This window comes from Ceratosolen solmsi, unplaced genomic scaffold (genome assembly GCF_000503995.2).
Source record: "Ceratosolen solmsi marchali unplaced genomic scaffold, CerSol_1.0 scaffold10, whole genome shotgun sequence".
Classification (NCBI taxonomy): domain Eukaryota; kingdom Metazoa; phylum Arthropoda; class Insecta; order Hymenoptera; family Agaonidae; genus Ceratosolen; species Ceratosolen solmsi.
The window spans coordinates 21,942,325-21,966,839 of record NW_011948412.1 but is presented as its reverse complement, the minus strand read 5'-3'; the positions used below and the strand labels follow the sequence as shown (position 1 = coordinate 21,966,839).

The 24,515-nt window shown below is 27.0% G+C and overlaps 1 protein-coding gene across 1 annotated transcript in view; it reads right to left on the bottom strand.

Moving 5' to 3' along the window:
- Positions 1 to 1,114: 1,114 nt before the first annotated feature.
- Positions 1,115 to 24,515, bottom strand: part of LOC105365986 (uncharacterized) — a 33,492-nt gene continuing 10,091 nt past the window's right edge. The window contains exons 4-5 of the mRNA XM_011504289.1: positions 13,089 to 13,222; positions 1,115 to 1,420 (exon numbers count right to left, since the gene is read on the bottom strand). Coding sequence (XP_011502591.1) covers positions 1,115 to 1,420; positions 13,089 to 13,222 — 440 coding nt within the window. The remainder of the gene's footprint in view (positions 1,421 to 13,088; positions 13,223 to 24,515) is intronic.

Below are 24,515 nucleotides of genomic sequence, written 5' to 3'. Positions count from 1 at the left end.
TTGGTTATTATGAATGATTGAAAGAATTGGATTGCTAAACTTTTTTCACATTTCATAATATTTTATGAAAGCTCGTATGAGAATGAGTTAAAAAATTTCATATTTAACACATAATATTTTATCGATATAAATTATATCAATTTAATTTATTTTTGTTCATTAATTTGCTCAAATTTTGATGTATTTAAAACTTTTGTATTATAAATTATTAGTTTACTACAATTGTATATGAACTGTGGGCAATGTTTTGCTTCTATAATTGAAAGCATTGGTCTTAGAATCGATTATATGAGTTACAGCAAACAGAATAATTCATTGATTAAAATAGATTTCAAACCAAAAATGAAATATAGATATTTCAGTAACTTATGTATAATATCATTCCAATCCATATTTCTTCAAATCTGATAATAAATCATTTACACCAAGTAATAAATCAATAAATATTTTTCACGTACGCTTTGTTAAAAATGAAACAGTATGTTTCATGTATGATGTAATATCAGCTTTTCCATAAATGATGGATAGAAATGAAGACAGAGAGAACAACTAAACTCCTACAGTCATTCGCCTAAACCTTCTTGATAATAACTCGTATTGCCTAAACTATCAGGATTATTAAAACAATAAACATCTCGTCATCACCTTCAACAGACTCCTGGGTTTATAAGAAAGTACCTAGTTTTATGTTCCTTCCGGGACTCGTACTACTCTCATCCTGTGCATATCAAATTTATGATTGCACTCAAACTTAAAAATAAAAGGATTTCACTCGCACTGAACTTTAATATACGAACCTTAATAGCAACAACTGAAACTAAGAATACACAAAGTACGAATACACAAAGTACAAATGTACATAACTTGAAATATAGTAACGATAAACCTTTAAAACTTATACAAAATATTGGGTTATATCAAACTTGTAACCAATATTGCTCAATAATTTGTCTCAAAGGGCCGACTCATAACATCGTTTACCCACACCAAGAAGTTAAGTGATAGACGCATTAATTATCTCTAGGTAGCATAATGTTCAAGCCAATCTTTACCACCTATCCCCAGAAATAGACAAAATCAATTAAGAAACGAAGCGGACGATCCTCAAATTAGATCATGTTACGAGGACGAGGCCAATTACAAGAATTAGGGAATTAGAAATGACAATATTGGCGGTCGCAGCAAGATTGTTCAGGCCTCGAGAACTGAAGTGTTGATTCTTCGCATTGATTAAAGGGATGCGGCGCTCAGCTTGAAATGGGTGTGAACCAACAGGAGCAAAGCAGCGGACTCGAAGTAGACCTCCGCTACCTGCTAAATGACGGTCGTTGAGCTTGAGGTGTAACCCTATTGAATTTGGTGCCTCCTGGAACTTCATCGGCATTATGGACGGGTACTGCAGGACGTTTTCTACTGGTATCTATAATCAGAAAGAACGTGACTTTTTGTTTATATTTTTAAAGATTGCCAGTGTTTGTGATAATTATGAGAGTTACATTATGCATTATTGTGCTTTCATAAGTTTTGGAAATATTTTAAAATGTGAGTAAAATCATGTTTTATATAAAAATTTGGGGTTCCTGTGTGTCTCAACATCAGGAAAGGCGGCGACTCTATTTAAAATCTAATTAAGATTATTGAAAATGGGTCTTAAACAATTTGCAATTACCGTTTCATTAATAATTACTCAAGAAAATTATGTTTATTCTAAAATAATATAATAATTGTTATTAAAAATAATATTATCTAGACATGATATGGTGACTTAAAAATTTTTAAAATAAAAAAGACGAAAAATGAGCTCTAGGAAATATTTAATTTACATTGGGAAAAAAAAAATTTTCGAATCCAAATATGAAGAAATATTTAAATGGTAGAACCAAATTAACAAAGTAATTTTTAATTGAATGTGAGAGATCAGAAACAGAATAAACATGAGAGTAACGATGGTAAAGATGTATAGACACGTCAAAAAAATTTAGGAGAAAGAAAATTCAAATCAATACATTAGATAATTTAATATGAAATACTGTTATTATAAATCTATCTTTTCTGAAGTGGCTGAAAATGTAAAGAATCTTAGTTGTATTTTACTGAAATAGAAAAATTGATGTAAAATATTAGTCTTGATATTTTTGTAAATATATATATATTATATATATATTTACATATATCTCCTTTCCAATATTGTAAATAATAAAATAAATCGAGAACAATGAAAGAATCCGAAGTATGTAAATAAATTTGAATATATATAATATATTTATTTAGATTCAGCAGTTACATACATAAAGTACAAATTAAATTGATTCTATTCTTACATATATTCGATGATAAATATCAATTAAAATAACATTCAAATCATCTAGTAAAATAGAATTTAAACCATATAAAAAGGTAGTCTAAAATTCACGATTCACTTTTTTTATTCGATACTGTAAAGAAATTGGTTAAACTGTTGGAAGATTTCTCGGAAAATATATAAAGCTTATGTAGCATGTGACAATTATGATGAATTTTTTAATTATTATCTTTGCGAAATCTCCAAGTATGTGAATTTTAATGTGTTCATTTGGAGAAAAAGTCACGAAAAAACACCAACTAGGGAAGAATATGAAAAAGGAGCTAGATAGTATTAATGTCATTGCCTTCCTTCAATTTATTAATATATGAAGGGCTAAGAGTATTTGGCTTCGGTAAGAAAGGTATAGAAAGTGGAAAAGAGCGAGGGAGGTCTGATTCTGTTTTCCGCCATTAGACAACGATTTAGCAATGAATCCCTTTGACGCATAAAAGAATCCTTTCTAACACTCGCTAGGATGAAGGGGCTTTCGCGGTTTCGCCTTGTTTCCGTTCATAAATAAATTTCTCGCACGAGTAATTGGCCACGAAAGCTACCTCACCCCGATCTTGTCTACTTTATTTTTCTCTAGTCTGTACGAGAAATGAAAAATCGCAGTTCCTTATGAGTATAAGCAGCTGACCCGTACACGTTTTCTTATCACGTAAATGATAATGTCGCGGAGACGAGCAATTTTCTTAACTTACATGTATGATAGATTCCCAACATCACATACTTATTTTACCTTACGTACTGTTTCTTTTAATGTTTCACATATTTAAATACGTATTTAAATATTTATATAGTGAGAAAAGCTTAAGTAACTTTACAGTATAACATTCATCAATTTTATATTTGTTGACCTGTAGACTGGAGGAACTATGAATTACATAGTTAAATAATTGTCGAAAGAAGATTATGATTAGCTTTCATATTATTCAATTAAGTATACCTCAACAGTAATTGTTTTATATCTAATTCAATGAGTATTAAACAATTCTAAATGAGTACTACTCATGAACACCTTACATTTAGAGAACACATATAAAAGTACCTGCATTTGCTTATTGCGTTTGCATTAAATAATGAATATTGTTCGAATTGAGAAAAATCTCTCGAATTTTATTCATCTGAAAAATACTTGTAACTACCACTTCTATTATTCTTCGTACCACAGACGTAGCCATTGTTTTGAATACAATAAACGACCGTTGCTATTTATTAACAATACGCGGCGAGTCTGTTTACGCGAGAATATTTTTGGAATTAAAACATTTGAAAACAATTGAGTGAAAAACATTTCCTAAAATTCATTGCAACCCGAAACCTGGCACGTGCGACGTCCGGCATGTGTGCCTTTAATGTCGCCAGTCCCGGAGAGGGGCAAATCTTTCTTATGAAGGCGTTGCCGCCGGAGATACTCTTTTTGATGGGCTGAAGCCATTATTAAGCTAATTATTAGAATAATTTGATGATTATTTCAAAAAAGATTTATAAGTAAAGATAAGTAGATGTTAGATAATAAAGCTCATGTAGCGAAACTTAGATATTTATTTGATTTTTACATATATGCTTAATAAAGCTTAATAATATTTCATTCGGTATCTTTGTCCATTACTAAAAATTATTTAAGAAATATAGAATCTATTATCATTTTTTTTATTTAAATTTGTAGATTTATTCATGATAAGACATAATATATTCGAAATTTAACGAAGGAAGTATTGTAATACAAATTTAGTACATTAAAATTTTAATGAAGATGAAAATGAATTATATAAAAGAATATAAACTATATATTAAACATAATAATAACAATTTCAATATAATGAAATAATTTATTTTTAGAAAATCAGTAAATGATATTTACGAATTTACAATTTTATTTATGTAGTTAAATAATTTTCTGGAAATAAAGATAAAATTTCTTTTTAAATACTTAAGTTATTATTAGCTCTGAATAAATTAATTCAATTACACAATTTATTATTTAAATACTCACGATCAGAATAAAATGATGGACGTTACATTGTAAAGATTGTCAACCTATTTGTAACTAGTAATAGTATAGTAATAGTACAATTAGAAATAATTCTAATACCTTAACAGATGATAGTCAAACACTAATTAAATGTGACCAAATAAATTCAATAACTCTTCGCGGTCTTAAAAAAGTGTTCCACTGCTATTTTTCATCAACCGATAATTACATTTTTGTGACACAGTTATCAATATTGCACAATCAAAGGCTAGAAAAAATCTTTCCCCAATGCTGACGTTGGGCAAAGACAAGAGATTCTATCTTTGGCCTTTCTTCATAAATCTTCTCGTACAGTATTAAATAAAGCCAAGCACGCAAGGATAGAGGGATAGAGTCACTGCAAAGCCGCGTAATGGGAATTTGGACCTCAGTTGAAGTCGGTTTAGGACTCATAAATCAAGTGCATCAAAGTCATGCATTTTTATTGCTCAAGTGATATTTTGAAAATGCTTATAGTCGTGCCAATCCCTCATATGAACTCACCTTGGTAGTTTCATTTTAATGTAATAGTGGTCTGCGCGAATACCATTATGTAAAAAGATATTTTTGCTTCCCGTTTCTTAATTCTTGGAGAGAAATTCTGGAAAACAGTTCATTTTCAATGGACAATTCTATCAATCTATCTACATAAAAAAAACTTGTGTAAGGAATACAATTAATTAAAAAATTTATTTTCTTGCATTATTTGTGCATTAAATTTTGTGCTAATATAAATAATATGATATTTACAAATAGAATATATAATCAGTCATGAATGTGTGAGTAAGGAGAATAATGTAATATGGTGTAGCATCTAAGAGCGATGAAGGATTAGGCATGAATATAATGAATAGACTAAAATCCCTGGTATCAACTAATATTAAGTAATCAAATGGGAAATTCGACTTCAACATTCCATTTCATGTCCTTCATGTCTCATTCACTATGACTCATTCCCTAATACAGCCAATAATCTAGTCGGGTTCATAATTAAGATAACAAAGTGATATCCACTGATTTGTCTTTCTAGCTAATCTTCCGTCAACCATCTAATTTGACTTTTTGTACCTATTTTCATATAATCCCTTCAATTCTCCTTATGCTTCCTTGAGGGAAGAGAATTGCAATTTCAATATTAAAATAAAGATTTAATTAGAAAATGTACTACAGAAATAAATTGATTAAAAGAGAGTACTTAATGAAGTAATATATCAATAGTAATACTTATTTTTACTCCTCCAAAATTTTTGATTCGGCGGTTTAGCCTCTTTTATAATAAAAGAAGATGATGCAATACGTATAAAAATGTATAAATATACGTATAAGAAAATGTATTTTGTAAAAATAATTACTATATAGGTATAAGGGAATAATGGTATATATAATGAAAATTTTTATTTGCCAACAATACGAAAAATAAAATGCAATAAAATTATAAGTATAATTAAAAATTGAACACAGTTTTATATAAATTTCAGCATCATTTTATACAATTTTCATATTATTTTATTAATTTCGTATAAATAAAATGACGTACAAGAGACATTCAGCCTTGATGTATATTTAGTTTCTTTTCGTTTAGTTTATACACGCGACTCGATATGGTCTATCGACTCCAATCGGCGATTAAAAAACGTGGACATACAAAGAAGGAAAGGAAGTAGTAGCCCCGTTGCATTGCTCCGACATTATCCAATAAAATGAAGTAAAATAAATAAAATCTTAGAGTTCTTATTAGATTGAAGTAATTGGTTTCTATTAAAGTAAGAATATCTTGGTATTTTATCAGCGCTTATATAAAAAATTAATATTTTTAGTTCAATGTCAAAAATTATAATAAACGTTCGAAATATATTTTTGTTGTTCTTCTAACGTCAAAATATGTTTAAACACCAATGTGATATTTATGACTTGCAAATTCTTTATGCTATATTACTAAATTTATATAAAAGCAGAAACATTATTTAACTTTTTTTTTTATAAATTTACTGTTAATTTATAAATTTATTATTCATATTTTATGAATTGAGTAAACATGATACCGGCGTATTTTAAATTTTTAACTTAATCAAAGATTAACGTCATTCATTTCTACAACACGGCTATTACTTTGGAATTCAGAGGCATTTAGGTCTAGTATCAGCAAATAATTTTATGCTATTATTCTTTTCCTTCAAACGAAACAATTCTTTTCTTCTTTTTTTTAGCACAGAATTAGAATAGAATGAATGTATTATTATTATATTAAATGAGAAAACATAAAATATTGATTGATCTTATAATTCTAAGAGAGGAGCTTATTATTAAATACGAGCCTTCCTCGTATTCCTTCGATTTCTTAGTAGTTTTTTATTTGTGTTTTATGATTCGACGATTATGATTATGATTACGTTTATCATGATAGATATTAGGATTATTGAAAGATACCTTTCAACTGAAAAACTTAGTCTTGTTGAAGTTTTTTTTATAATTTATTAAATATATTGTACAGAAATAATGAATATATCTTATAATCGTTTTTATTAAGAGCATAAAAGATATGGGTTTTAAGTATTTGGTAGAAGATATTTGCATATAGGAAATGAGCTAGAGATTTTTTTTAATTTTATGACTTTTCCACGCGGATCATGAAACAAAGATAATATATATATATATATATATAAATCATAAAAATTCTTACGATACTATGACATTCAGGTAATAATATAAAATTCTTTTCAAATTTATGAGAATTTTACTGTAGTGAAACTGAAAGATTTCATAACACTATTACTAGAGCAAATAATTGTTATAATAATGTTAGAAATATACTATTTATGATGATAATTTGTATGATATAATATAACATCTTTTTATGCATGCTAAATAATAATGTACTTCTATTGAATAAATTTCAATAAAATTATATAATTTATTTGGATATTTTAGTTTCATATATTCCATTTATTTATTTTGCAATGAAAATTATAATAGCTTGAAAAAATTTGATTTGATTGATTAGGTTTTGGGAATTTTCCAAGTATAAGATATCTGGGAAAATCCCAAGTGTTAGATATCTCGGAAAAGTACAACCATCGCTAAACATCTGGAAAAGTCGTTATATCCGAAAAAGTGTCGTTAGAGATCTTTCTAGCACCACAAACGCATCCATTATCATCAACACTAACTAAGCTGTCGCGTAGATATTTAAAACAAGTACGCTTCGAGAAAGGTCTCTGACTAAGCAGGGCTAAAATGGAGGAATCACGCTCTCTCAACATAGGGACGCCATGGAAAGAACACGCGCTCTCTTATTGGAGACGCCAAGGGAGAAACATGCGTCATTCTTCTGTCTGTATTAATCGACAGTAATAAATTAGTGCCGCCATCTACTCCTTTTGAAGAAAAATATTAAACGACAAGAAACCTCAGCACACGGAGCCTCTCGTGAGGGTGAACTGCCATCACAGGATCAATGTAACTTCATCGCTGTGAGTAAATCAAGTATTGACACACTCCTTGTCACGGAGTGTGCACAATTATTGCTGATACTTATAAAATCAGCAACAACATCATCGCCATCAAAAGGAGCATCTCGTGTTGGTGAATTATTCGCCATAAGATCAGTTCAAAGTAACTGCACCGTTGTGATTGAACATAGTATACACTCTTCCCTCACATAAATCCAACACGTCAATAATGTAATTGTAAATAAACCATATTTAATGAAGTATGCACACACTGTACTTCTACAGCCCTTCAACTTAAGTCCTTCCCAAGCATCCGCTAGAGCGGGTGGCAAATTATAATAAGGCTATCGAACAGAATTGTATATGTAATAACATTGTAATAAAAAATTAAAATAATATTTTATTACTTAATTAATAAATAATAAATTTACTACACATTAATAATACCACATATAATCTATAAATTTTTTTTATATGTCCTAAATTAAAAGATACTTCAATTATCATTGGTTAAATCTTCTTAAATCTACATTGAGTATCAATAAACTTATATGTTTTAAAATATTCATTGAAGTAGCCTAAATTTACTAGTGTAAATAGTGAGCTTTTATTTTTAATAAATCCAATTACCTTGAGTGTTCATTAAATACAATTTAAGTTATATTTATAAATACCGAAAAGAACAATTATTGACTTAAAACTAATTTTTTTAGATTTTAGTAATTTCTGAAATTAAATAAAAAGATAATCAACAAAATTTTTTTAAATTTGACCTATATCTCTTGAATACTATATTTCATCTTATTTGAATTGTATTTTCTTAATACATTTATAATTAAAAACATAATACTTTTATAATTATACAGTTTTATTATTTACGTTCTTTTTAATACCATTATTAATAATTAATTAATATTTATTAATTATTGTAAAATAACAATGAACAAAAAATATGACCGAAATTTTTGTTAATCAAAACTAATTATGAAACTTCGTATTATTTTAATGTTAATATTGTTTATTGGAATACTCTTTCTATTTTCAAGAAATTTATTTTTAATACATGATCTTTATCACACATACCTTTATTGAAAATAAAAAAATTAAATTTTAAGAACAAAAAAATCGTATCTTAATTCTTATTGAAGTAGTCATGAATTTGATATTTAATTTCTTTCATTATTCGATGTAGTTATCAAATAGATATTTTCGTACATATAGTGAACATAAAAATTTTCATTTTTTATTCTAGTGAAATCAACATAAATTGATCGCAAAATTGTGTACCAATTAATCTCTACTTATTGTTACGCTCTTCTCTACAGAAGGTAAAGTCTTTTAAAGCTAACAAATTTGACATTTTACAATATTTTTAGAATAATTGAAATACGACATAGCCGAATGTTGGCGTACTTGATTATGGCAGCTATGATTTACGCCTTGATCTTCTAGAATATTTGTTTTTAATAAATAAATTTCTTTTTTTCGGCCGGGTGTCTCGAAGCATCAAACTCCACGAATCTGGCATTAATACACCTTTTCAAAAGTTTGGTGTGTTTCGACACCGAATAGCAATTTATTTTCACAGATACTATGTAAATCTCATAGTGGATCAATCCTAGTATTCTTATCTATAGGTCACAAGTATTAACTGCAAGTTTTGACAATAATATTTTAAATTCTAAAAGTGATTCCACCAGACTCCTAAAATTAATCGTAGAGTAAGTTTTCATTATTTTTAATCAAATAAACTTAATTAAAAGAAAACTAGCAATGAATGACAAGTTAAAATTCTTCTATTTAAGTTGAAATGAATTTTAGAAGAGAATTAAATTTACATTACCTAAAGAATAGTTATCCTCTGTCTTGATTTCAAATATGTAAGATGATATTTGTACACGTATTAAAATTTTTATTCACCATCTTTTACATGCAGTAAAACAGAAAAGAGAAATAAGAATAGAAACAAAATAATGTTTTATATTTAATTCAAATAATCTTTTATAAAAATTGATGATACATAAATATTCTACAGGATACAGAAGAAAGGCTTACGGCCATTCAAACAGATATATTAATATATTAAACATTTTTGTTTTTAAATTTAGTTGATTTTAGCACAAATTTGTTTAATTTTTAAATTTGTGTCATTTTTTGAACACTAATTTTTAATGATTTATATAAAAAACATTAAATATAAAATGTTTACAATATATTATGTATAATAAAAGGAAAAACAATTATAAGTTTTAATTAAATAATATCATATTTCATGTTCCACATTATTTTAGATTACGTATTAGAAAAAAACTATGATAATAAATATAATAAATAAGACATATCGTAACCAGTCATCAACAGTACACATTTAAAAATTATATTTTGAAATAGAATGGGAGATAGAATACATTATTTCATTGATTTCAAGAAAGCGAAATATAAAAGTTTTTTATAATGATAAAATGTAGTGTTCGCAACTGTTTGATTTCTTGGCTTGAACAGCCAACGTTTCGATAGCATTAATTTGCTATCGGCCCTAGCGGATGCTTGGGAAGGAGTTAAGTGGAAGGGCTGTAGAAATACAATATGCGCTTTTTAGAAAATATAGTTTATTTACAGTTTTACGATTCTTTCATTGGATTTATATATTATGGAAGGGTATACGCTATATTCATTCGCGTCATTGCAGTTGTTTCGAATTGATCTTGTGTTGAATAAGTTGCCTCCTAGAATTGCTATTAGTGACTCCTTTATCACTATAGTATCAAGAGTAAGGACCTTCCTCCTTCTGCTTGGCTTCTCTACTTCAACAGTGCTTGTATCTGTCTCATCTCCACTTATAATTTCATTTAATTTTACTTTAATTATTATATTATCTTCTATTATAAAAAAAAATCTTTTAGCAAGAAAAGTTCCAAATAAAATACTATTTACAAATACATTTTAAAGGATTTTACAAAAATCTCGATCTAAAAACAGTGTTTAAGGTCTTTGAATATAAATAAGATTATAAAAATAGATATAGATTTATTTTATATAACATTATTTTCTTTTTTCTAAATTTTAAATTATTTATTACCATTAATTATTACTTTAGTACTTTCTTTATATAGATACAGTGTCAGAAAGAATTGAAGAAAAAATTTTGTTATGGCAGAATGTTAATAAAAGAAATGTAATCGAGTTTCTCATTATCAAGAAAATCATTATACAAGTATATCAGTAGTTACAAATGATATTTATTAACATAAATGCTATATAAAATGCAAAAAACATAAGAATTGTATATACTCATATGTATAAATATAATAATTGATGAGTATATATCAATTTTGTTTCCATATCTTATTAAATAATAATAAAATGAATCTTCCATTGATAATTGCTTAATATAATGGTCAATAAAACTAAAACTACACAAATAAAGAACTGCAACATTATAAATGCAATTTTTCTATACTAATCGTACACATTTTGTTTTTTGTTGTTGTTGTCTTTAATTTTCTATTTGAAATAATTTTTTGTTCAATAGTAAATGTATCTTAGTTGTAGGCAAATATGTTGTACAAGTATGTATAAACGAAATAACAAATAAAAGGTTATTTTTACATGGAATCATTATATCTTATATAAAATAAATAATAAATAAAATCTTTTTTTTATATTTAATTCTTTTACCTTAAATATTTTACTTATTTATAAATAAGTTTCATCGCATAGGAACCTATTTGCTTATCATACAAACACAATATTTTAAGTGGGTATCTCTTACTTCTGAATAAAAATATTTGGAACTTCGACATAGATCAACAACTGATCAGTAAGAAAAAATTCACGGAATTCCTTTTAAGTTGTATTAATTAGAATTAATTAGATTATACTTGAATTAATTAGAAAGATAAACATAACCACGATGCAAAAGCGTTGTAATCTACAAACGTAAATGAAGTCTGCTCTATTAGTCGTGTTTAGATTAACGAAACATTGATATGATATTGAATCTTATATAAAAAGTAAATTTGTATCCTAACTGGAAATATATAGATAAATAATTAATAACTATTCGAGAGTTTATAAAAAAATTCTCCTTACAAAATAACTATTTCTCTAATACGGACGTCTCCAGAAATCGTTAAATAAGTTTTATACGCGTATTATTTAACGTTTTTTACATTCTACAATCTGCGTTAACAATTTTATTCACTTAACAGGTAATACGCTTCACAGGTTTAATTTCATTTTAAGGTATAATTAAGGTAAATTTTATTCGATTTATATAATTTTCAGACGTGTATGAGTCCTATGATTTATATGATTTTAAAGTTAAGTCTTATACATTTTTGCTGGTGCATGGGAGATTAAGAAATAATTAGATTTAAGTCAAACATTATGGAAATATATTGAAGAAAGTTAATTGAAAAATAAATTTTCTAGAACTAATATAAATTATAGTTAGTTCAAAATAAACTTAGAAATTGACGTCAAAAAGATTATTGACTTGATCCACCTTATTGCTTTAGTTTTGAATTCAAAATTGATTTTCAAATAAATATATTAAAATTAGATTTTCAAAATTGATTAGTTTTAAACAAATAATCTCACTTTGTAGATGACTTTGTATTAAAATTTCTAATAGTATGCAAATTCTAACTCAAGAAAATCTAATTGCAGTCTTGTTTACAGCTTTGACAGTATACACAAAAAAGAATTATTGCGTCTTACGAAATTAAATTACATATTAGCTTGAAATTTAATTAAGTTATTATTATTAAAATTCTGTTAAAATAATGTATGTCAAAACAAAAAAAAATCTTTCTTTATATTTGTGGGTATAAAATGACATAAAATTAAAAAGCGTTTTACAACTAACTGTAAAATTCTATATCTTATATTAAATATACCTATAAGAATAATTAATATTTACCAATATGTGAAGTAAAAAAAGATTTATACAATTATTTTAATAATAATAAATATGCACAATATATGTCCTACACGTTGTTGGTCTGTATTGCTTTGAATTTCAATTATATAAAACACGATAATATATCTTTCATAAAAGTATTCATGATATAAATTTGTTTGAAATAATTATTGTTTAGAATCTAGATAAGAAACTAAGTTTTTTTATATAGAGATATAAATTTATTTATATCTATTACCCGAATTAACGAAATAACTACATAATCAAACTTGAGATGTTAAATTAAATGAACTAGATGAACAAATAATTGCGTAAAATCAACATTATATACATGTAACATAGGTAAGAGCTTACCGTCCGGTTGTTTACGGTCCACTGGAGTTTTGCCCTTGGCATCGACGGCCGGGACGTGCAATTGGCAATTAAGTTATCGCCTATGGCGTAATAGGATGCCAGGCCCATGATTTCAGGATCTTGACTTGGTAATGCTAAAACACGTGTTAGGCGAAAATTTTAGAAAGATTTGAACCTCTCGTGAAAGGAAGTATGGTATTTAAAATGTTTTTTTTTGCAATTTTAAAGCTAAAAATAAATGTTCATTATATATAATATAATAATGATTCTTGCTATATAACAATTCTCTTGTACATGCGTTAATGATACTTAAACGAATATTTAATTTACTCGATGATAAAAATTGTCGACTTATTCGACGGTCAATGAAGCCATAATAAGTTAAAAATAATTATAGTTCGAAGGTTTGAAAGTGTATTAGAGTATTATTTATATTATATATATTATATACATTATATAAAAGCATATTATTAAATAAATTATTTTTCAAAACTGTTTTTTTAAAAATGAATTCTCTAAATATCATTATTAACAACTTTTGTATATAAATATTTTAATAAAAGTAAAATGTTAATAAAAATGCATACTAAAATATAAAAATATGTACATAATTGTAAGAAACAAACAAATTCTTTATGAGAGCTCATTACAAATTTTTGATTTGCAAAGAAAGAGTTCATACTTATAATTGAATATTTTAAATTGCTAAAAATAAATCGATATTATATAAAATTTTTAAATAAATAGAGAGGAATCATTGTAGTATCTTAATCGATAAGTAATTACAAATTTTAAGAAAAAAAAAGAATAGTTATTTCCGTTCTTCATCACTGGAATTCTAATGTATTGAGTGCAATTTGATGTAGAAGCCTTTTCACGAAGCCTTGATTATAGAATTGGATTGTAAATTTTCCTTTGTTGTCTGTTATTATGTTGTATGTACCATTATTCTACCGCGGGTAAATATCTTAGTTTAAATATCTTAGTTTAACATTTTTATTTGACGAAAATGATTTTTTATTTATAACAAAATATCTCTATTTTATAAATATATAATGGTCTTTAATTCTCATTTAAACAATATTTCCATAGCATTAAATGCATATAATTTTAGATCAACAAGGAGCATTCCGGATAGTGAACTACTCATCTCAGGATCAGATCAAGGCTACTGCATCACTGTAATTAATCAAATTCTGTGCAAACTAAAATGCTATTCCGCACAGAATGAGCAAGCTATTAATTATTCCCAGTTCTTACAAGACTAGCATGACGCTACCATTAATAGCACAAATTACACTCAATAATGAGTCACTAATAGTATCTCTAGTAGACAACTTATTCCATAATAATAAATTCCATAATATATAAATCGAATCGAAGAATAGTGTAACTGTAAATAAACCATATTTTCGAAAAAGCGCATACTGTATTTCTACAGCCCTTCCACTTAACTCCTTCCCAAGCATCCGCTCGGGCCGATAGCAAATTAATGCTATCGAAACATTGGCTGTTCAAGCAATCAAACAGTTGATTTATTTTATTCCTTATAACTTTGAAAAATTTATATTTTTAAAATTAATATTAACTGCGAACAAGTGAAATTTGAAAAATTAAATGAGAGTACTACGAAAATTATTTTTCGTTCAATAAAAAAAGTTTAATTATTACTTTATGATATTAATTATGATTTAAGTCAAAATATGTCATTATTCCATAATATTTAATATCCTGTTATTAAGCACAGCATCAGTGTATCATCCGTTGCTATTCAATAGAAAAAATATGTAGCCTTATTACTATCATACATCAGATAAAGATTTTTGTATTATATTTTGTTTATATTATCATATTTATATTATTGTAACTAAATTAATGTGCCCCTTAGAAAATATTAAGATTATCAATGTTTTTATTATCCATTATGAATTATTCAGTATGATTAGAATATAATTTAAAATGATTTTAAATTTCAATAAATAAAACAATTGTATTTTCTTTTTGCAAAATTTATTGATCTTTACAAATTAATTTTTCTATTTACATATAAATGAGTAGTTTGATTCTTTATAGAAATCTTAAACACTTTCTTTCAAAATTATTAATTTCAAAAATGGTATTTTTAATTGTATTATTATATTAATAATTTCACTTATTATATATTTATATTTAAATAGAGATAAAATTTATCTCAATTAGTTTGAATATAATTAAGTATTGAATTCAGGAAACTGAACTCTGGTACTGCCAAACAAAGTTCCAATCTCTTAGAAAAGTCCCAGAAGCGGCAACCGCATGCCCACCCTGCTGATTCCGAACACGAGAAACATGCGCGTCTGCATAGCAGGTAGGAGGACTGCAGGGGTTTACTGCAATTCTTGCCAGGAGGTTCGCAGCCATTAATCTCGGTCAATCTATCCTCTTTATATTTATAAATGAATCGCCCGTTAAGAAATGGTTATTAGTATATTTCTATTATAATACCAATTACGAATGATTACAATTCAATGAATTAAAGTAATTATTAAACGAATAAAATTAAACTGTTTTATGAATATAAAAATATTCGGTATTTACTACGAACTTCATATAATATAATATATTAAATAATAAAGTGGTTAAGTTTATTTTTCAATTAATATTTGTATTTACGAATTTATGAAGTTTATTTGTTATATTTATATAGTATTTAGATATATATGCTGGAAAAATAAGATCATGATATTAACCGAAAGACGATTGTAATAATAATTTATAGCAAAAATTGCAATATAATAAAAAAAAAACTGTTTAACACGTTAATGTATGACAATATCAATACAAGTTTAAATACTAATATTAAAGATGTATGACTTAATTAAAAAGTTTTAAATTCATTAACACTATTAACATTCTTTCTTAAAATCCTATGCAGCATTGTAATCTCCAATATTAAAGTAGTTATGAATCGCAAACAGTTTACAGTTTTCGACTCGACGGTGGTTACTAAACTAACTGTACCAGCTTAGTCGAAATAAGAAGCCTGTGTGCTTCGTGTTTTATATGTAAGTTCGTTTCGTGTTACAGTATGAAGAGGTTATTGGATCTACACACGATTGACCTCGATTCTTGAACCACCGCCAAAAGCTTGTGGCCTAACCGCTAAGACTTTGTATGCTACCTTTTCCAGTAATATTCAAGTAATCGTATATGCAATCTCCCCTCCCTGTCTTTCATTCCTTCAGCACACAGATGTTAGCTTACGGAGATAGGATTAAATGTAAGCTTGGCTCTTGAGAAATTGTTGACCGTTCCAAGAAGACTTCGTGTAGTATGCTTTACAATACTTTGCAAGAATTCATAGAAATAGGATAGAGACCTTATAAAGGGATAAACGTTGGAAGAACGAAGTAATTTTTAAATATTTTATGACAATACGATTGATAACAATATGGTTGATTTTGTCTATATGCAAGCTATATTATTTAATTATTCGTCTCACATATAAATAGCATAATATTTTATATTTCTTAGATTAAGTTATATGACAAATATAAACAAAATCTTTATATTTTTTCGAATATAAATATGAGAATGCATAAAAATATATAAGAACTAAAGAAATACATTTAAATTAAAATACAAGTGCACTAGTCGATGGGAATAAAAGAACTTTACATAGTCAACTAAATGTACAATTATAGAGTTGCATCTGCAGGAATATTTATATAAAATAATTTATAATGTTTTAAAACAAATCGTTATAAAAATATACAGCAACGTTTAAAATAATTAAACTATTTTATTTAAGAGACTTCTGTTTTTCGGTATATTTTCAGTATGTTATTTCAGTATATTATTGATGATTTCATTAACTTTCTATTTTTAAGAGCAGCAGATATAAAAATGTTATAAAAATAATCAATATCATTGTCAAGTAATCATAAAATATACAATTATGAGAATGAATTAGAGTATTCATACAATTTGTTCAAAGCAATATAAGGCATTAATAGAAAATGTGAAAGTCCCTCTCCAGATCTTTCCTTACACATCAGAAGTAGCTGTTTCACATTTTATTATTAAAATTGGCTTTAATTCTTGTATAAATATCATTAGAACATAACATATGAGACTCGAATATCGTTGTATCAGAGGATTTTTCAAAGAGCCTCATCTGGTACAGTGAACAGAAAAATTCGAGTGCGCAATATCATAAATTCATGATTTTCGTATTTTAATATCTCTTCACGATATAACTTACAATAAGTGTTCAAATATATACTTACTATATTCAATTCTTATGCGATTATTAAATGAGAAACTGACAGTTGTAACAATATGCATATAATTTTCTGTCTTTATAAAATTACCTGCTATTTGAATATATTTACCGTACTTCACTTTTCGAAAATTTTATGTTATTTCAGCAATGTGATTAAGTCTTATAGGATTATATCTCTCTTTTGAAACATCAGACTATCTACTTCCCCTAATATACCCTATTCATTATATTGTGCATTTTGTGAATATAATTAAAAAGTTTCTATAAATTAACGAAGACATTGACTTGTTATTGAGTTAACAAACCGTGGATTTCGAAACATTTTTCTTTCCATTGCGAGTTTAATATCACTTCCTTCGACCGCTGCCAAATAGAGTTCAATATATACTAATCTTTATTGCAGTGTAATCTTCTTATATTTTCAGTATCAGGAAATGTACTTAAAATTTTAATTTGATTTATCCTAAATAAATAAGAGAAATTAACAAACTATATGAGTTCGCCACATTTTGTAACGCAATATTTATTTATTTGCAACTATTTTCGTTTTCTAAATTAAAAATTTTAACAAAATTTGTGCAATTAAAATATTTAAATTCATTCAAATGGAATTACTTCTATCTAGTTAAAAAACGTAAATTTCTTAATGTAATGCCCATTTATTAGTCGGATGTTTTTGATATACACTTCAACGTCAATATTACAGTACTGTTTATGTTCATATATTTAATAAAATGGGCTCATAATTAAAAAGTAGAAGAGAAGGAAGATTCCATTAGTCCCATCGCAATGAAGCTATATATATAAAGTATATAAGATAATTAATATCCAATTGACATTACCAGAGTAAAGTACAAAAGATCATCAGAAATAAATACATAAAAATGATAAGTAATTATGTGCAATTTAAGATTTAGTATGATAAAGATTTTCAGATAAACAAATGCCAAGGGTGAAAATGTAAAAGACTTAATTCTTATTATGATAGGATTTACTTTATTTAAAGTATAGACAAGAATTAAAATATTTTACTGTGAGCTTTGAACTACATATGTAAATACCGAAAGTAATAGCAGACCTAAAAGATTAATATCTGTTTATGTATACTTTTCTAGTACTAATAAAATTCACAATACTAAAACAAATAATAGTTACATTTAAATTGTATGCTAATTGTATCATAATTAACATTAGTATATATATTAAACCTAGAAATTCTATTTTACTTATTGTGGGATAGTAATCGAACAATCATATGTGCAATTTGCATTACTCTATGATAATATAATAATTGATCGAATTAAAAATATTAAATAATTAAAATAGATACCCTCACTTCGAATATTTAATTTCTTTTGAAATTGTAAAAATATTGCAAAAATAATCTTTTTTTTTTTTGTTATTATTCCATCGTGGATTTTGCAATATTTTGAGATTTTACCACATACAACCAAAACAATGTTAATCTTATTAATCTTGCGACTTTTAAGTATACTTTTAATATATAATTATTTAATTACTTAATTTATCAAATTTTAAACAATACGACGAAAAATCTTGTATCCAATATAAAATATTTTCAATTAATATATTGAAGTGTATATATATAAAATAAAATGATGCATTAAATTTTGATTATGATTAATTTTACTGAAATATGTATAGAAATGTCGCATGAGTATTTCCTAATAAAATACCTAATAAAAATTTTGAAAAAGTTTAATAAATTTATATTTATTTATCTAATTAATCCAATATTTTCAATATATGTTTCTGTTCGAAAGTTGTAGTGATGTAATTCTTGGCTCAAACTGCCAATGCTTCAATATCATAGTTTGCCGCCCGCCCTAGCAGACGCTCGGGAAGGGGTGAGATGTAGGGGCTGTACAAGAGTCGTTAGTTGGTTAATTATATTTATTATACAATTTATTACACAATATGATTTCTTGATCGGCTTCTTATACATGAGGTGTCACTACACAAGATGCCTTGAAATCGTTTAATTGATGTAAATTGCACAGGTAAATAATTGCTGCACACTTCCGATTGGAGCGTGTGAGATAATCTTGATGGTTGTCATATCCCGGTTTTGCCGCCGGCTAACAATAATTGAAGATATAATAGTATCAACGTACTTACAGCGATATCGTAATTCAGTCTCTGATTCAGCGGTGAGGAGGCGCAATTGCACGCAGCAAGACGACTGCGTGCGGCGAGACTTCTATACTCACAAGGATACACTATTCTTGATCTGATCTAGTGATGAGAGGGACACACTTATATGCGGTGTGATTCTTATACTCACCAGTATCCACTATTTATTCTTGATCTGATCAGCCGATGAGGACACAAATTATAAGTGGCGTGACTCTTATGCTCATCAGCTTGCACTAATTATAGATCTGATCAGCCGGTGAGAGGGACACAGTTATGTGCGGCGTGACTCTTATACTCACCAGCACTATTTATTCTTGCCTTGAAGTACTAGCACTTATTTTTGCGTTGAGTGAATTTGTTGGCTTGGTTCCGTGGACAATGAATATCTATTATCTGACCTTTCTCTAGACTGCTCACTCTCACTCTGTGTGATTTGTCCCCTTTGGAGAAAAAGGCCCTTGGCTGCCCACGCGGACTGCGTATTCCAATAATCCCCCACGAACAGAGCGTTTTCGCTGTCTTGTTCCCATCTTTAAGGCCTCTTGCCATGAGTCCCCACTCAAGGAGCTGCTGGTCTTAGTTTTCCAATCAGGACACGCCGCTTTTCGGCGGCATGATTAATGTGCACCCCCTTTCCCACTTCATAAGAAATTAGGCTTTGACAGTGAGAATATCGAAGGAGTATCTCTGGCAGCAAGTGGAAGATTTACCCCTCTCCGAGACTCATCGTGGTGGGGATGATTTTTGGTCAAGCGTCTTCGCTTGGCCTATGCAAGCAGCAACTTTTATCGTACTTGACAACAATGCATGCTTGCTGGTGGCATTGAAAGTACGCAGATTGCCGAACGTCGCTGTGCCGAGTTTCAGGTTGCAATGGATTTTAAGAAATGCTTTTCACTCAATTGTTTTTAAATAATTTAAGCCTCAAAATATACTCTAGTAAACAAGCTAACCGGGTTTTGATGGTAATTCGCAAGGGTCTTCATTGCATTCAAAACAATTACTGCGTCTGTAGTACGAAAGGCAATAAAGTGGCTGTTTACGAGTATGTTCCAAATGTACTAACCTATTCGTGTCTTCAGTAACCTTGGCGAGACTCTCTTAGATTTTTATGTATGTCGATAATTCCTTATTATAATGGCTATTGAAAGTTTTCTAATGAATATAATTCGAGAAATTTTCTTTTCACTGTTCGAGAACAGTTTCCATCTTTTATTTATTACGATTATGGCTGATAATTGCTACGTCTTTTATTTATGCAAGTCGATAATGTCATATTACAAAATTGTCCTTTCAACATCTCTTAATTAAAATTAATTCGGTCATTCATCAAGTCATTAGCTAGTCAACTAAAGGCTATGAATGTTAAACATTTTTCGACTAACTGAATTCAGCGTCATAATTAATAGTCTCATTAAATATAACAGAGAAGAAAATTATAATATAATTGTTGAAAACACCAAGTTTAAATCTTCGAAGAAGAGAACTCTGATTGGTTGACTTTAAAATTTTATCTGTTGGTTGATTTAATTAATGTATTTTGCACGTTTATTTTCACGACCTATGAGTATCTACATATGTATGCATAAGCACGTATATGCTTGCAGAAATATTGAATTCATTAACATTTCCAAAAACAATTTTTCAATATTTGTTGAATTTGTATTATTTTTGTCTTCTAAATTGAATAAATCTGAATATCAGGTAGTAATTCAGTATAAATAATTATTAAAATTATAAAACGACAAAATAAAATTACATATTTATATAATAAAAAGTATAAAAATGTTTACTATAAAGTAATGAATATTTAAATGAATTATCAAACTATATTTCAATCAAATAAAACAATCATTTTTTCGGTAAAAATATTTTTTTAAGATTTTACTATATTATATGAACGTTGATTACGGTTTAACTATCGTTTTTAATTTTATGCATTAATATTATACATGTTGTAGTAAATATTATACAAGTCAATATAAAAAAAAAAATTTGAATTTTAAAAATAGCGGATAAGTAAATAAAACTAAGTTTGACAATAGACTGATAATATATAAGGTCGCCGATAGTATAAAGATTGTCTGGTATTTGATTAGTTAGTGAAGTTAAACAAGCGAAATCTAGAATTACCATGAATTTAGTATTTAAAGTCTAAAGTATTTTAATTAAAATCAAGATAAATATTTTAAAAATTCGCAGAATGTCAACCAGTCATACATTATTCAACCGAGTATCGATGAATCGAGTATAGATGCCAGAAATCGGATCTGCTTGATTATTACACCATACATCCTTATCTTCTAAAACGATCTCTTGAGGAACAGTTAATGTACTGTGTATATGAAAGGAAGTGATTCCTGAAGTGGAAGGCTCATATATAATCTATAATGTCCATAGAAAATTCCATTCTCTATGGAGTTAACAAGGGAGGAAACAAGCAAGCATGTATGTTTAAAAGTGGCAAAGACGAATGGACAAAGAGATCGAGGTGATAGCTCTAAGGATTACGAAGAGAAGTGCATTATATATCCAGATAACATTTTTACTTTCTCTCATATGCTCTTTTTTTCCATTCTTATTCATAGAACTGTTTTCCTTTACAGGTTTATTCTTTTATTCTATTATTTATATTCATTGTTTGATGCGAGAATTCTCGGCTCAAATGTCATAAAAGAGTATTGCTAATATTGAATACTTGACGTGACAATATCATAATTAACTATTTTAAACGTGAATTCGGATTAATCTGGACTATCATGTTGATAAAATATTAGTACTGCTGTTTGCAGATGAATTATATTTTATTACATGATGATAACATAAGACCATCAATTAATGTAATGAATAACGATACATAATTGGCGAATACGATTTACCTTTAATGTAATTTTGTAATTTTAATTCTGAATCAAAATGTGAACAGTGAAATTAAACATCAAAATGTCTAAAGAAGTAAGCTTATCGGGTGTGTCATTTTTATAAAATCTTTAGCAGGAATTACTTATAAATATTAAATTGCCTGTAAAATATATATAACACAATATCTATTTCACGGACATGTCTTCAAGAATTTAAATTTTATTTATATTTAAAAATCATAAGTTTATTTTTAATAAATACATTTTATTTTAATGATATTCGCTCAGTAATTATTGCTAATATCTATTTTAACGAATACTTTTAATTTTTATTATATGAAAATATTGATTATATCTCTTGAATAAAAATTATGAGATAATTTAATGATTGTAGAGAAAAAATTGATATTAATTTTTAAAAAATTGTTCAACACTAAAACTGATTCATTAAAAAAAACCTTACTAATTTAAATTTGAAACACAATAATAATAGTCTTTACTTATACAACTTCATTTGTAGTCAATTAGGATAACAACTGATAAATTAATAAAATAGAAAAATGCACATATTATCTTTATAAATAATACGAATGGATGTTTTAATGAATTAACATTTTAATTTAATCTTTATAATTAAAACCTAAATAAATTCTACATATAATTAAATAGATATAATTAAATGTTTGTCATATAATTATAAAGAGATTATAACCACATCGAAAATATTAAGATTGGAAACATAGAATATCAAACATACAAATGAGAAATATTTACTTCATTAAATTCTGAATTCAATAGTTGAAATAATAATTAATTTTATTATGGCTGATTTAAAAATTTCTAATTAATGAAATAATTGAATAGTCATAAACATACTATTGAGCCAACAAACTAGATTATTAATATCAAATAACGATTATTTAAAAAATTTTAACTATTATTTTGCAGTTTCTGTTCTCCTCTTCTCGTCTACAATATGATTTCCATATTTTAATGCCCTTCAAATTTTACACAAGCATCTATATTTTTACGTTTCAATGTAATATGTACAAATACATTATAGCCATATATGTATACCCATTGCTTACATAAGCGGAAAAATTTATTGTTAGTAAAATCTCGGCTAGCTCTTATTGCTAGAGTATATACGTAGATTTTTTCTACTTTTCCTTTTTGCCTTCATCTCCACTCACTTCCGTAATTTCCTATTTCTCACAACTCTTCGGTAAATCTCCTTGCCTTTCCTTTTTATCGTTAGCGATGCACAGTCTTGCTTTCTCTTTTCAAAGGGAAAAGAGGAAACCTTTTAAAGTGAAACGCGAGCCAAAATACTGCAAACGATAATGGAGCGGTGCTCGTAATTCTTAACTTTAGCTTGTCGTTGCGCTCCCGGAGACATATCTCAGTAATATTTGAATTTGAGTTCACGTGCTGAATTCCTTGTGCCCTTTGAACTTAATCGAATTACATTGAATATTGTTTTGGATTTTATTTTGAAAGCTTCTGTTTTTTCCTTCTGAATTCTATTTTCATTTTTTGCATTAATATCCATTTATTTATTAAGTGTATGGTTTTAATTTATTATTCTTTTTCGACTATTTAATCCAAACTTGTTAATGATGTACAGTTATTCATATAGAATAAAAATACTACGTAAAAATATCAATATATTCAAGGATATATAAATTTAAAATTATAGGAAGTTAATAGCCTAAGATATTTTACAACGGAATATTTCTAATAAAAGTATATGTGTATTTGTCAATAAAATAGAGTATTTTATATTAACTGAATATAATTAAAGTGATAAAGTGAAATGTTATTGAATTATAGAAAGACTATTTAAATAAATGTTGATTCGTTATAAAGAATTCCGTTTTTTTTTTAATTTTAATATCAGATGGCGATTTAATTTTATCCAAGTTTAGAAGAATTTGCAACATTAAATAATTATTCTCGTCTACTTAATTTGCAACTAGTAGACAATGTGTAATAAAAAAATAATAATATAATATATTAAATGTACATAAAAAATGCAGTTTCTATTTTAAAAAACGTTTTATAAAAATAAAATAAAAAGTAAAGGAAGTATTTTTATGTATTCTAGGAAATTTTTTCCATTATTACTACGAACACTAATATATA